The 16,992-nt window shown below is 26.9% G+C and overlaps 1 protein-coding gene across 2 annotated transcripts; it reads left to right on the top strand.

Annotated features, from left to right (window-relative positions):
* Window positions 1-657: 657 nt before the first annotated feature.
* On the top strand, window positions 658-5,650 carry LOC109815896 (dnaJ protein homolog 1). Of its 2 annotated transcripts, none has more exons than XM_020380715.3 (8): window positions 658-818; window positions 1,488-1,662; window positions 2,359-2,527; window positions 2,620-2,761; window positions 3,822-3,955; window positions 4,035-4,177; window positions 4,287-4,485; window positions 5,130-5,650. In XM_020380715.3, exons 2-8 carry the CDS (start codon window positions 1,510-1,512, stop codon window positions 5,453-5,455), a joined length of 1,266 nt encoding a protein of 421 aa, XP_020236304.1. In that variant the 5' UTR covers window positions 658-818; window positions 1,488-1,509; the 3' UTR covers window positions 5,456-5,650. The 2 variants fall into 2 exon arrangements, with proteins under 2 accessions (XP_020236304.1, XP_020236311.1); XM_020380722.3 differs by having other exon boundaries at window positions 661-818; window positions 1,499-1,662.
* Window positions 5,651-16,992: the final 11,342 nt, after the last annotated feature.

Below are 16,992 nucleotides of genomic sequence, written 5' to 3'. Positions count from 1 at the left end.
TTAGTAATAATTAGGGTTTCAAATAAAATTAGTATCTATTTTAATAGGCACAAAATATTTGTGGCAAAAAAAAAGGTTAACTTGATTTATTATATATATATATATTTATAATTATTAAAATCATAAATATTATATTTAAAATATATATTATTAATTTAAATTTAAGATTAATATTCAAGGTACATTAGTTGAATCTAATTGTATTTACATGTGATGACAACCCTAAAAGGATTATATATATATAATGAAATTGACATTTTATTCTAAATTCTTAACAGCTATCTTTTTATATAGTTTTTAATTAAAATCCATTGATAATATATATTTTCATTAATATCTAATTATATATTGAATATGATTATTTATATAATTATTTAAAAAATTATATTTAAAATAATATGTGAGTAAGAGGCGCCGTCAAGCGAGACTAAGCTTAGCCAGATACAGTGACAAAGCTGTGCGTCTACCAAACGAGTGAGTTTCTAATCAAACCTAGTCTCCAAACAGAGAATTTTAAACCCAAACAAGGTACTTCGCTACTAAGCAAATAAAAACCATGCACGTAACCTGCATACATAATAATTCTTGTGTTTGGCTGCAGATTCTTGGTATTCCATTTTGTTGTGGGAATATCAAAACCTTTTCCTATTCTTTTTTAATTTTGCCTCTTCCTATTTCTTGAACGAACCCAAAGTAGGATAAATTAAAAACTAAGCGGCACTTTTGTTTTCTCTCTCTTACTCTCTTTCTTTCTCTTCGAGGGTTTCTCTTCTCCCCTTGAAGAAAAGGAAGAGCGACTACATCAACGACACCGTTTGGTATGCCCTTTCTTTCTCGCTTTGATTTCTAGGGTTCAGATCTGTTCCATCCGTTGTTTCAATTGCGTTAGGGTTTTTGATTCCTCAGTTTATTAGATCGGAAATTTGATCGTCCATTTTTAACTGTGTTGTTTTCTTTCTATATTTTTCTCGTGGCTTTGATTGTGTTTATGACGCACTTTTCAGTTTGTGTTGCATGATCTTTTATTTTTATTTTTTATATTTTTATTGTATATATATATATATTTCTTTTTCTTTTTTGTTCATGTATGATTTAATTTTGAGGTTTTGTTATTGGGTACGAAAAATTGAAAATAAATAATTATTTTGAAAATGAAATTTCTGTTGTTCCTTTATAGGGAAGGCGACTTTGAGATTTTTGTTTTTTTTTTTAAAAAAAAAGTTTCTGGGTAAGAACCTGCGATTGGTTTTTTTTTTTTTTTTTAATTTAAAGGTGACGAATTTATGGTTTTGGATTGTGGGGTGGTAGTGCTTTCAGTGTATTAGTGTTGTTATTTGAGGTGGTGGGATATGTTTACTGGTTGTGATGGATGTAAAGGTTAAATTATGTGAAGTGAATGAGTTCGAAGTGTTCTGTCTTCTATTATGCAATATAAATATTTTCACTTGTTTTTTTATACTTTATAATTCTTTTTATTTTTTGTGTAGTGGTTTTTTAGGTGCTGCAGTCATGTTTGGGCGTGGTGGACCGAGGAGGAGTGATAACTCCAAATATTATGATATTCTTGGGGTTTCAAAAAATGCCAGTGAAGATGAAATCAAGAAGGCTTACAGGAAGGCAGCTATGAAGAATCATCCAGATAAGGGTGGAGATCCTGAAAAAGTAAGCCCCATGCATTGTATTTTAATTATCCTAGGCAAATGCCTTGCCCTTCTATTAGGGTCGGTGTTTGTGAGTTGACCATATAATTTAATTATAAAGTTTTTATATTAGTAATTCTGTAGTTATCTCTTAATAGAGTGAATATATATATATATTGTAAACTGTAAAGATATTTGATATCAATCTTGCATGCATTCATTTAAATTTTAGTAAAGGATGATGTGAACATTAATTCCTATTTAACTAGGCTTGTTAATCATATTTTAAAAGTTCATAAGAAATCCACTCGGTAATAGTGAATGTATTATTTTTTTTTCTTTCTACAATGACTCTAAAATGTTTTAATTTAAGAACTCATACAAATTATTTAAATCTTCTGCTACTAGACTGAGCGTAGTGGGTTAAAATATAAAAATAATATCTTAAAAAATAAGAGATGTGATAAACACAACAACTTGTACAATATCATTTTTTATGGCTCTCTACCTTATTTTTTTTATTACATTTCAAATTTCTCTATCTTTTTCTATTTAGTGTTACAAATTATTGTATGCTGTATTTTTGTGTTAAAGCTTTTCATTTATATGAAATATGTTGTTTACTTGGCAACCTTTTATTCTTGAAAAGCTGCTAAGTTAGCATGCTGTCCTTGTTTCTTCTGTTTGATTACTAAATATTATCCGATTCATATATCAGTTTAAGGAGTTAGGTCAAGCTTATGAAGTTTTAAGTGATCCTGAGAAGAAAGAACTGTATGACCAATATGGTGAAGATGCCCTTAAAGAAGGGATGGGTGGAGGAGGAAGCTCATTTCATAATCCATTTGATATATTTGAATCATTTTTTGGAGGACCTAGCTTTGGTGGTGAGATGTTCACTTTTGAAACTTTTTATTTCATTTTCATTTGTGAATCATCTTGCAATATTGACCAACTCACTATTACTGTCAACGTTTAGGTGGTAGTAGTTCTCGAGGTAGAAGACAGAAGCATGGTGAAGATGTGGTGCATTCTTTAAAGGTTTCTTTGGAGGATGTCTATAATGGCACAATGAAGAAACTATCTCTTTCTAGAAACGTGTTATGCTCAAAATGTAAAGGGTATGGACTCATTTATGTTTAATTGTTTATATCTTTTAAAAAATGTTGTATTGGGTTGGTGCTATTTTTATAGAATTCACAATATTCAATATTTGTGTCCCATAAGTGATTTTAAGGATGTGATTTCACTAAAAAAAAGGGAATGTGGACATTCACATGTATTAAGTGTACATGTGACTGTCAAAAAAAAATTGTACTTGTGCATATCTTAGTTGTCAATAGCGCATGATTTTGTTGCTATTGTGGCATCATACTTTGCTGTCTGGTTACTTGTGTGTCCTGTTGTGGAGTAGTTGTCTTTCAGTGCAAACTGTGACTACTATCTCATAAAATCATGGCCATCACTTTAACCCAGTTTGTTTGATGATTAACATTCAAGATTGTATTTTTAGGATTTTGAATTCCAACAGAAAATAGGGCTTATGTCAAAGAAGCTAAAACATTTTTGTTTATAATATGAATTGTTCAATTTTCATCTCAATTTAACAATAGAAGCCATCTCACTACCTGCTATAGTGCTTTTGTGGTTGCCTGTCTTCCATTATTTGGGATTGATAAATATAGTGCATGAATATACTGTTGAAATATGCAGAGGCTAAAACTATAGGAATTTTTACTCAGTTATGTTTTTTTACAGAAAAGTGGCTCTACCTTATTTTCTGAATATATGTCTCTTTTCAAAGGGTTTCCTGTCATAATATATGCAGCTCAGATGACAGCTTCCAATTGTTTGTCTAATCCTAGTCAGTTTTGTTTGAGCCCCAAGTTTCAATGTAGCTGCATCTTACATTAAGATAAACTTTAATATTGAGTCATCAATTCATCATAGAATTAATACTTTTGGAATATCAGAAGTTTGTGAAATACAATTTGCATAATACCATTGTCTTGTGCTGAGGCATGTTAAATCATGTCAGTCTTGTTCAAATATATTAGTTTGTGTTTGTAGAATTTATTTATTATTTGAATATGACAGATGCTTCTTTAAGATTATTTATTGTCAAAATTTCACAATTAATCAGCTATAGCCATGGTTTACATGCAAATTTTGATAAATCAGGAAAGGTTCAAAAAGTGGAACAGCTGGAAGGTGTTTTGGGTGCCAAGGGACTGGTATGAAGGTTACAAGAAGGCAGATTGGACTAGGCATGATTCAACAAATGCAACATGTCTGTCCTGACTGCAGAGGAACTGGTAATGCAAACTTCATATTCCATATTTGTTAGGTTTCTTTATGAACTTGTTTCCTCTAGCTCATCTTTCATTGATGCAGGTGAGGTCATTAGCGAGAGGGATAGATGTCCTCAGTGCAAAGGAAACAAGGTTAGCCAGGAAAGGAAGGTTCTGGAGGTGCATGTTGATAAGGGGATGCAGCAGGGTCAGAAAATTGTTTTTGAAGGACAAGCTGATGAAGCTGTAAGTGGTTTCTAGTTTGTATGCTCTAATGGTCTTGATACCTTTTAAAGTTGATAATTTTGGCCAATGATGGTTTCTTAAATTTAATGCATGTGTATACTTGTTGCAGCCTGACACAATTACAGGAGACATTGTTTTTGTGTTACAAGTTAAAGATCACCCAAAGTTCAGGAGGGAGCATGATGACCTCTTTATTGATCACACTCTCAACTTAACTGAGGCACTCTGTGGCTTCCAGTTTGCTGTCACACATCTTGATGGTAGGCAGCTATTGATCAAATCAAACCCTGGAGAAGTCATCAAGCCAGGTAATGTATACAACTTTTGGGAGTACACATAGTTATCATAATCTTACAATTCCATATTTGATACAATTTGGCAACATACCGATACAAATCCTAGGTTGAATCTAAAATGTTTTTGTATCTAGCGATACATAAATGAATTTGTACAATTTACGCAAATGAATTTATACAATTTCGTACCACCGATATAAGAATCATAAGATTTATTTAATTTTTACCTTAGTTTTTATTAATTCTCATGAAAAATTGAAAAGTCGTATAAGTTTAAATTGTTAAATGAAAAGGAATTGAATGAACAACACTGGTTTTTCTGGGAGGCACTGTTGCTGATCTTTGGAGACAGCTACTTCTTTTGGCCTTGTGGCTGTTATTATTTGTACTGAAGCTTATATGCTACTATACATCCGTGTATGAATTTCATTTTCATGTTTTTTTAATATTAAAATATATCTAAACTGCTTTTATATGTCTTTTATATATATATACTATGTTTTTATTGATTATGAATCTTATGATTTACCATTCAATTCATGATTCGGGAAATAGGCTTTCTATACACAAATTGTATCGTGATTCTACTTCCAACTGGAATTTTATTCCACCATCATATTCCATTTACTGATTCATGATTTAATTTTTGTATGTAGGTCAATACAAAGCTATAAATGATGAAGGAATGCCCCAACACAACAGGCCATTCATGAAGGGTCGCCTTTACATCCAGTTCAATGTTGATTTCCCTGACTCGGGGTCCCTTTCCCCCGAGCAATGCCAGTTATTGGAAAAGGTATTACCTCAGAAGGTCAGCAAGCAAATGTCAGATATGGAGCTGGATGATTGTGAGGAGACCACTTTGCATGATGTTAACATTAAGGAGGAGATGAAACGAAAGCAGCAGCAACAGTATCGTGAGGCATATGATGAAGAGGATGATGAGCCATCTGGTCCTCGAGTTCAATGTGCTCAACAGTAGTGCAGGTTATGGTAGAGGTTCTATAATTTCTGCATGGTTATCTTTTGTTTGCATAATGCAGTTATAACTGCGTGATAATTTACCTTTAGGTTTTGTCCGGTAATTTTATTTAGTTTACAGTACTTGGCAGATTTCAAAGTTTATATTTTTGCTGTAATGTTTAGTATATGAAAGTTAAATGCTTTTTTGGTACAAGGTGTGCAATAATGTTTGTAGATCTCAGTTGCATGCTTCCTGTACTATTAGTTCTTAGCTTTTTTGGGGTAATCCTTCAAAATATATTCTCAAATTAAATTTATTTCATTGGAGGAATATATTAGTTGTTATTAGTGTGGCAGTTTTAGACCGATGATGAGTTTGGCATCAATAGAGATTCAATGAGTTCTCGTCGTGAACTCTAGCATGTATGCTATTCTGAGTGCAAACTCTGAATGCAGTACGCTTCTATAACTCTTGATGATTTCATGGCCCATACACCTTTGGTTACATAAATTTGTTCATATTTCTAAATACGTGAACTTTTATTTTATTTTTATTTTATTTTTGTTTTTATTTTAGATATAGTTTATCGTGTGACAAGTGTTTTAGTATTGGGCTAGTTTGCAAAAAGTGACTGCAAAAAGTTTTTTTTTTAAACTCTTTTTTAAGGCAGATTGTTGAAATTGTATTTTAAGATAAGTTTATTCAAATGAATAAAAAAAACTTTATTTTATTAAATGAAAGTGCTTTTACTCTTAAAAAGTATAAACAAAAGGGTATATTGTTTCTAGCATATAAATTTGAGAATGGAGCACAGGATGAATGTTCTTTTAAATAAATTTGCGTTGCACGCCTAATAGCTTCGATTTTGTATGCGACACCCTAAAAGGTACTATTTTTTAAAGTATCAAGTATTATCAATTTCTACTATGCCCATTTCAATCATTCAAAACACAAATGGAACTGAGAATATGCCAAACAAGTGTTGTTTTTTATAGTGTCTCCCACAATATTGTATTGTAATACTAATATTATTAGTAGAATGTATTTCAGATGATACAATGATATTTTTTCAAGTTAAATTTCTAAATCATATTTTTGAACTTAAGAAGTTCTCGGGATATGCAATTTTGGTTGGTCTGTTCATTTAATCCATGGTTCCTGCACTCCCAGAATGGATCAGAATAACAAGGTTCAGGGCCCAGCACAAACTCTAAATGACACTAATTCTGTCAGAATTTGAGAATATTTTAGCCTCTTTCGCAACCTAGGTAGTTTTAGACATATCCTTTGGTAGGTAGTTATATAATTAATACATAGTTATTTGAGAATTATTAAATATATAATATATGATGTTGGACCGTTGAGACGACCCTTCCCAAACCTGTCCTTAAAATACATAAGATTCAATTTGTTAAAATCAAATTCGCCAAAAAATTTCTTTGGGTTATATGTCGGGTCATGAACACCCTTATCCTTGGGTAATATAGGCCAGTCTGTGTCATTCGGTTGTAACTTGTCCGCAACTTAATTTTGTAAACATTCCCACTTTCATCTTGCTATCTAATGAAGTTATTACTTAAAATGATTTTAAAGGCATCTGGCTTTGTTAAAATATATTACTATTATCCCTTCCACAATTATTACCATCATCCACTATCACAATTATCATCATCATTATTACTGTAGTTATTATTATTGTTATTGTTGTTACCATTATTCCCGTCACTTGTGGTGATAGATAATAACAACAATGGTGATAATGGTGGTAACAATAATGTTACTATTGTTATCATCATTGTTGTTATCATCATCATTGTCATTACCACGTGACGACAACGATGATAATGATCATGTGATAACAAAAATTATGACAGTGAAGGTGATGTTGTCAATATTGTTACTATTTTCCTATCACATGAAAGCAACGATGATGATAATGATAATAATAATGATAACAACTGTGGTGGTGGTAATGATAATTGTGAAAGCGATAATAATAATATTTTTGAATGAAAGAGTTTATAATTAAGTTTTAATTTAATCATTAATTATATTTATATTTAATTTGAAGGTTATAATTCACTCATCTCATTTCACATATTAAGACAAACTCTTATTGGATATATGTATAAATTGTTAAATTACACTCACTTATTTTTCAAAAGAATTTAGAAGACTATAACTACAATTTTATTTAAAATACATCAAAATGTAACTTGTTAACTTATTCTTTCTAAGAAACAAGCCATGTAAGTTAACAAATACTTGTAAAATTTGTTAATATATACCTATTTCTTTTTTAGAATTATTTATTAACAAGTTACATCTGTAATATTTTTTAAAATGCAAACACATATGATTATAAGTATTTAATGTCTATAAATAATTTTAATTTACTAGTTTTTAACCACCAAATGTCTGGATCAACTAATGAAATTATTTTAATTTAATTATTTTTCTCGAATTTGAATTTTAAATATTTTTAAATTGGAGAATTTGCATCATAATATCTCTTTATTTTTAAACAGAATTTGCATCGTACTTTATTTTGTTTACATCATATATCACTCAGAATAATTAATTTATAAAATTTCTTAGAATAGCATGAGAACAAGTTCTTTTGCTCTAATAAATTAGATTTATGAGAATTATTGTTTTCTTCTTCCGGTGTATACACAGCCTCTTATAAATCCTGGGACGAGTTAGATGGTGTATTAATCATAAAAATATATAATTTTTTTTGGTTTAATGTTTTAAATGATACAATTCATCAATTTTGTATAACCTCAAAATGGTATTTCCATTATCACATGATAGAGTATTAAAGAATAAAACATCCACATTAATGCTGCAATGTATGAATTAACATATATTAAGAGAAGATGTATTTGAATTAACCAATTTTTTTTTTATTCTCCTAATAGAATACTCATTATTAAATGTTCGGTGTAAACACAACATTATTATTAACATTATTCAATAATTATTTCAATTAATATTATATACATTAATTATAATAAAGTTAAATATACTAAACTCATTATTGTATACATTAATTTGTAAATATTATATAATTAACTTTTTTCACTATTATTAAATAAACATAACAATAATTTCAAAATGTAAATAAAATACACTTCAAAACATAAAATTAACAAAATTAATTTTTTTATTAATTCTCTTAATATAAAAAATGTATTTTAAATCAAATACTCCACATAGAATGATAATGAGGTTCCATGGGAGTGCGTAATAGGATATCCGTACTTGTTCTATCAGATAAAAATTCATCTCGTACCCATCTCATACCTGTACAGGTATCCATTTGATGGGTATCCGTGAATTTTATAAATACTTGCGAGTATCTATAGATATTTGTGAATTATTTTAAAAATTAAAAAATATATTATAAATGACTTTAAGCTTATATTTAATATTAAGTATATTAAAATATTAAAGATAAACAATTGATATTAATTTTTGAACTTATAATTGATAATTTTTTTGAAATATTAAAATAATATAAAAATATAAGATAAAAATATGAATATTTAAATAATATTATTTAGCATGTATCTACAGGTATGGATACTACCATATCCGCTTGCTCCGTGTTTATAAATGGATAAAAAAGTATCCTTACTCATTAAATATCCATTTACGCTATCCATTTATTATGTATGACAGATTTTATTCATGAATATCCATTGGTTTAGATATTTTTGTCATTCCTAACTCCACACATCAAATATGTAAATATGTTAGTTGTAAAAAAAAACTCAGATAATCTCTATGCATACTTCCTTTCTTGTGTAGTCAAGTATCTTGCTCATTTAACAAAGGAGTACTAACATTTTCCAACACATTTTTCTATAGTTTAATTAAATTTGTTAGTACTCATAAAATCACAGATATACCGTAAAAAGTATATATTACTATTATATTGTTATTCTATTTAATTATACTCATCTATGAAATTTAAATATATCAAATCAATTTAATATTTTTTTTTCTAAATAAGTTATCCAAATAAGCAAAATTTGCAGTTATAAAACTTTTCAATCAATTCTTACATTCTTAAATCAAAATTAAATACTATAAAATAACTACGCATTTATCATAATCAAACTCGATACTAAGAAATTTACTACAACTCACATATTTTATTCACCTAACTAAACTAGATTTATTAGTAAATTTAGTTATTTAAATACTTATCTTTTTTTATTGCTAGTACATAATCTTTTCTTATATATTTAGAGGAGGGATCCGTTTATTCTAGGAGTAAGTTTACCTAATCTTACTCTGTTGAATAACTTATGTTCTACATCAAATTTTAACGATCCAACCGTTGAATTTAAAGTTCTTAATGCATAGATCAAACCCGTAAATTTTTAAAAAATTTGAAAATCATTTGATACTTCATTTTATTAATTCAAATCAATGTATAAAATGATTTTGTTATTATCTGTCAACTTAAATTAATGAAATGAAGTATCAAATAATTTTTAAATTTTCTAAAAATTTACAGACTTGATCTATGCATTAAGAACTTTAAATTCAACGGTTAGATCGTTGAAATTTGATGTAGAACACAAGTCATTGAATGAAGTAAGTCCAGGTAAACTTACTCTTAGAATAAACGGACCCTTCCTTATATATATACACATACACATGTTAATTTCCTAGCTAGTTTCAAGTTGCTTCAGAACATTGAATCAAGCCAATTTTTATTTTCCAATAAGGAACTTTTAGTCTTTTAATTAGGTTTATATAGGGGCAGTGAAGTACTAGCACTAGTACTTCATATATATATAGACTTTTCATGTATTCTGCCCTAATTATTTGTAATTTAGTAGCTAGGTAGGTGAGTCCCTGTGGTGACCGTGTGAGTGTGGTCCAATTTCCATATTATATAACATCTCATATTCTCAATGAATCATAAATGTGTCGGAGAATGACATAAACCCAACCACTTAAGCAGGCCAAGAATATTTCCCATGTTTTTGTTATTTTGTACTCAAATGAATGAAGCAACACTCGAACATTCTCTGAATGGAGTTGATCATAACTCTGTTTCTGGAGTCAAAATTAACATTACTATTTAAAAATATGATATATATATATATATATATATATATATATATATATATATATATATATTTTATACTTTGTGAGTAACACGTTTCTTTAACACTTTCTTTTTTTATATATATTTTTACTAATTTAAATCCATATAAATTCTTTTAGTTTCAAAATAATGGAGGGCCCATCGTCATTTTAAGTTTATTTAAAATACTATAAACATAAGTTTTTGAACCTCTTTAAATTTGTATAAAAATTATTAAAAAATTATGTATGAATATCATTATGATATTTGACATCTAGGAAGAGAAAAAGATAAAAGTGTAGTATGATAAGTAATAGTATGATGTGGTAATGGAATGTTTATGGTATTGAGGTGTGTCCACTTATAACAAACCAAAGCTATTTTATCTATATAATATATTTATTTTTTCATTATTATTTTTATACTCATTCTAGTTATGCATTTTATTTTCTTTATAAAAAATAGATATTTTTTTTGTACATTTAATGCATATAAAACTTTTATTTATTTTATTATTATTTTTTCTTGGTCCCTCGATTCGAATTTCTGGCTCCACATCTAGAAATGAGATTTATTATATAGAGAATGTGTTGATGAAAAATTATGAACTCTAATTATATAAAGATATAGATACAAATTATAACATATTAAATAAATATAAAAGATAAGAGAATAAAATTTATGCATTTCAATTGTATAAAGAATTAGTTCGTTTTATTCTTCATGAAATAAAAAAAAAAATCATATGGAAGAGAATAGAAGACACTCATATAAAAGACAATTGAATGAGAGAAAATTATTCTTAATCATGATTTGTTCAACAAATAATAGTATTAACCGTATGATGAGATAACAATTAAAAAATTAATGCGATCGATGAACTTGACTAACAATCATTTATAAATTATTTTAATTTTGTTTTTCTACTATTATAATAATTAAACATAAAATCTTATTTAAAGAGATTAATTTGGGTTAAAATCCGCAGGATTTAAAATCCTCTTCCCCATCACCCTTGGGCCTTCTATAGGGTACTATTCGATGCTTCTATTGATTTTCGTCATAATGTTTTTTTCGTCATAATGTTTTAGAAAAACTTGATTTTCATTTTTGACATATAGAAAAACTTGATTTGGGAAACTTAAGTTATAGTTAAAAAATAGTACTGTACTTTAATTATAATCATTGCGTGCTTTATTCTTAATAATTGCATACGTGATGTGCATGATTTGAACAAATTGGAGATATTTGTTAGAAAAAGTTATACTTTCTTAATGAACTTAAAACAAAAAAACTATTGAAGGAGGTCAAATAAGTAGTTTCAATCAAGCATTTTCTTGTTGAAAAGAAAAATGAGACCCTGAAATGCTTAATTACGGTGATATTGGACTTTCAATATTCAAATTGTCAATGATTGAAGAATAAAAACAAAATGTCATTTATTCATCATGGTGAGTTCTTGATATATTTAAATGATAATATTAACAAATTCCCAACTTTTTTAGTGTATGTATATTAGGGCCAATAGATCGATGTCATTTTTGAAGAGATTGTGAAATAATTATAAGAGAGCCACAATATTTTAACATAAATAAATATTAAATATTTTCATATGATTAATTAAAATTTATGCCACAAAAAAATCTAAATTTCAATTATATTAAGACTTGTTAAGAAAAACCTCTTAATCAAAACCATTTTCAAGACATTTATCTTATAATGGCATTTACAAATGTCATAGTTTAATCACTGAGCATGTAAATTAACTTACTTATATTCTTTCAATTTAATTATTAATTTTAAGCTCAAACATCAAATAAGTGACCACATAATTTTCTTTTTTTTATTATTTATAGTAATCATACTCGCATGGTTTGAGCTTAATTACTTAAGGAGTATAAATGTGATATTTGAAAAATTAAAATCACTATCTCAGGAGGAATAACTTAATTGAGGTTGGATTTGTACTTTTATTTATTTATTTATTCAAATTCAAATTGAACCAATCCCGTCATAAAAGAATTGGTTGGTGTTGAGTTACTCAAGTCTAACTATGTAAACGTAAACCAATTTAACCTAATATATATCTTATTTTGATATTTGTATTTAACAAAACATAAAAATTCGAACTACCTATAAGAGGCCATTGTACAGTTAATTAAACACGTTTGCGTCTGTATAAAATAATACTAACTGTAAAGGGAAAACAAAGAGTATACCTATGAAAGCAATTTAATTAGCATCTTTTGTAATTATATAGAAAGAGAAAAATGAGGGAGTTAGGTGATATCATTGGCATCACCCACAAGTTATTAAATAATTAATATACAAATCAGATTTGTTAGTACATCATTGATTCCTATTAGATACGTAAATGGCCTCCAAAGGGAATCATTAGATTTTGATTCTTATAATATATTTTAAATAATAATAAAAAAAATAAAGTTAGTCAAATTGTGTTAAAAACATGTTTCAATGTAATGGCATTGCGATTTTGTGATTTCACTCAGAATTAGTTCCTAGCTTTGTATTAAAGACTCAGACTAGACCAGTCAATTTGACTTTAAAACCAGTGAACTAATTATTTGATTAATTTATATGAATTACAAAATTTGTCTAACAAAAATCCGGTTAAAAAACTTATAAATTGATATTTGATAATAAAAAAAACCTGGGGTCAAGAACTGATTTATAGTGGGTCAACGAAATATTTTTAAATACAATATATTATTTTGTTTTTTCTTAAAAATAATAAAATCAATGTTTATTAGTCTAACTGGTTTTACAACTTGCGACTGATTTTCAAATCTCAAAATTTTGAAAGAAACTAATTTCCAACAAAGTTGGTAAAATAATCTTGTCAATATATTATGATAAAAAAATGATATCAATAAATGTTGATGTATATTATTATAATTTAGATTAAGCTATTATAATATATTTGAGTTAGATATTTATATGTAGTTTAAGTGTCTTAAACTCATAAATTTATGTTTTACTTTCAAGTTTTAATATTATAAAATTATAATAATATTATATTATAATATTATTTTATATATTATTTAATAATAATAATTATTTTATAAATATTGGTTCAATCACAGTTTTATACACTTCATCTACAGTTGAATCGTTAAACTAGTTTTTTAATCGGTTCAATAACTTAGTCTAATTTTAAAAATATTAGTTCCCGAAAATAATTTGGAGGGAGTTGGGGCATAATGACATCGAAGCCTCTTCCAACAACTTGTCAACTTGGATTGAATTAATCCATTCATAAAAAATTGGTAGATGTAGGATATGTTTGAATATTTTTTTTAATAAATATTTATATGAAAAAAAAGAAAAAAAACATAAGTTTTTGATAAATTAAAATTAAAATTTGTATAATATAAAAGTAATTTTTTAAAAATTAATATGAGAAAATAATTACAAATTAATTTATATATAAATTAATTAAATGCATAAGTAAATTCTAATTTATGAAAAATTATTTTATTTTTCTTCCTATTTTCCTTTTCTATAAATACTTAAGAGAATTATATCATATAGGTATTTAACTCGATACATGAGTTAGCTGTAAAAATTAAAGCTTGATCAAGCATGTTTTAGCCCAACTCAACCCTATATTTTGATTGGTCTATGACAAATTAGTCAATCCCTTGTTTGAATGTATTTTTTATTTTGTATTTTTTTTATAATTGATAAAGGTTTTATTTGACAAAACTTTTAAGTATACTAATAATTATTAGTGATATGTTTGTTTATATATATATATAGTTTTATTTTATAAAAAAACCATCGATATAATATCACAAATTTACATTAATGGATATATAAGATATACTATTTTATGTTAAACAATTTTGTTAATATTAAAGATTAATATATATTATCCATACATTTCATATTATCAATATAATAATAGATCATATAATGATCTAGAATTTGAATCATACAGCAAAATTAGCTGTAGTGAAGAATATACTTAGTCCATACCAAAAAAAAATAAAATAAAACCGTGCCTATAATTGTACATTATCAGTTTCATGATAAGACTATTTATACCCAACTTGATTTTTCCTTAATACAAAACATTTTCTGTAGCATTTTGTTGATAGTTGAACTAGTTGTGATTGTGAACAAAGCCACTTAACCAAAGTGGTTCTAGCAGTGTGTTTGATTTAACTATTTTTTTTAAAGAAATGGTTATATATTAATTTTTATTAGTTTCTTAAAAAAAAAAATACATAAATGATTTTGTTCTAATTTAAAATGAGCTAATTAAGCATGCATTTCATCTTACACGACTAATATGTTGTCCATATATAGGAAGGGAATCTCTGTAAGAGAATATGTACCTACCAACACAGGACTCTAGTGATGGGTGGGACAAGAAGCTACTGAGTCCAGACACAATGTATTTGTAGCCATTCATTCAAAAACATTTTTAGCAATTGTCAACACATTTTCAAACGATGTAAAAAAAAAGGATAAAAAAAACCATTGACAGTTAAGTTAAACTAAATTCTTTTATGTGTAAACATATAAAAATGTTTTAAAAAAAGAAATTATCTAATAAAGAATAATTTGGGTAATTAAACTTGTCTTATGAGATGATATATTGAGTTCATATGATATTATTTAAACTTGGCAAGAAAATCAAATTTTAATAATATTTTCTTATCACGAGATTCATTTTAATAATATTTTCTAATGTATTTTTTAGTATTCTTCTATCTCTTTTCATAGGATTATTAAATGTATGTGTTCCAATGACTTTTCTAACTGTCCAAATTACCTTAATCATAATTTGTAATATTTTCTTCTATAGGTGTGACATCAATATATCATTGCATATACTCATTTGTATGATTTCCTATATTATATAAGTGGCTATATATTCACCTAACTTAAACAATTCTGCAACTCCTACACTACAACAAATTATCGAATTAGAGACTGAACTTTGCACCTGAAAATAGCGACCAATTTAGAATTGACCAGTTTTATTTATTGAAAAATTCAAGAAGATTAGACACGGAATTAAAGACAAGGCATAAAATTTTTAGGTACGACTTTATTTCTTGGTCCATGAATCCAGCAGCTTGCCTCACTTAGATAAATGTATTCAGGTGGTAAACGAGTTTATTAGAGAAATTTGATTCTGCAATTTTTATTTCAATGTTGTGGGCTGGTTGTGATGGTCTAGCTTAGGTTCCTTGTTGTGGAACGGTAATTTTAGTTCACATGTAGTATTTTGTAATGGGTTGGAGTACCTCTTGTACTTCCTTTATTTTTAATTATTTAGCTTGTCAAAAAAAAAAAAAAATTAGACACGGAATCTGCGACCGTAATTCTAATTCAGAGAATCAGTGGCTAATTAAGTAGCACATGTATTTTTATGAAGTAAAATAATGTGTTAACATTTTGCGTGGGAAAAAACGGTCTCAAATAGTGAGAAATTTCTGAAATTGTAATTTCGGTCGCTATATCCATCATAATACTTTGGAATCCAATATCAACTCTAAATGAATTATTAAAAATCACTATCAAATAGAAATAACTAATATTATAAATATTTTGCACATAAACAATAACTTTAAACATGTTTTTAGTTTCTATATGATAAATGAGTTTTGATTTTTTGGTTTCTGTAAATTTTTTCTTTATTTTTTATTCTTTTAAAATTTATAAATATTGTTTTTTATTTTTTTCATTATAATATGAACAAATTTTGATTTTAATCATTGTAAAATATATTTCTTTGACTTTTATTCTTTCAATTAAAATTAAAGTTATTATTTTTGGTTCCTAATAATCATTTTAAGTACACACACATACATATATATAATACATATTTTATGTATTTATAGAAAGAAATTAGAAGTATCACATGTAGATAAAATATCATAGATGCTATAGGTAACATCTCGAATGATCACATTACTTTCTAATGAATAAATAAGTAGTTAAAAACATAATAGTAGGGACTAAAACAATAATTTCAAAATTTAAAGAGATGAGTAACAAAAATTTTTTTTACATAGACCAAAATCAAAATATACTCATTTGATAAGGATTAAAAACATATTTAAGTATTAATAATAACATTTTTTCAAAAAAAAAAAAATTCTATACTTTTGTCTTGCTTTTTATTTAAGAATAAACATTCATAAACTATATTTGGTTGTACATGGGTATGATAGAATGTCCCTTGAGCTTAGTTTGTAGTTATAAATAACACCCTAATGTCTTTCTCCATTTTAACAACCTAGCTAATATCCAACATAGACCATTTTTTATTTATTTATTTTATTATTTTATAATAATCATTATGGATACTTAAACTTATACACTTGTGATATGACAAATTTTTTTTTCTTTCAATTTTTATCTTTAAGTCATTTTTTCTATTGTCTCTTGCTAAAGCTGAAAGCATATA

Source organism: Cajanus cajan, chromosome 3, assembly GCF_000230855.2.
Source record: "Cajanus cajan strain Asha chromosome 3, NIPB_CcT2T_4, whole genome shotgun sequence".
Lineage (NCBI taxonomy): Eukaryota > Viridiplantae > Streptophyta > Magnoliopsida > Fabales > Fabaceae > Cajanus > Cajanus cajan.
Note: the sequence above shows the minus strand (reverse complement) of the source record. Positions and strands in the feature narration are given on the sequence as shown.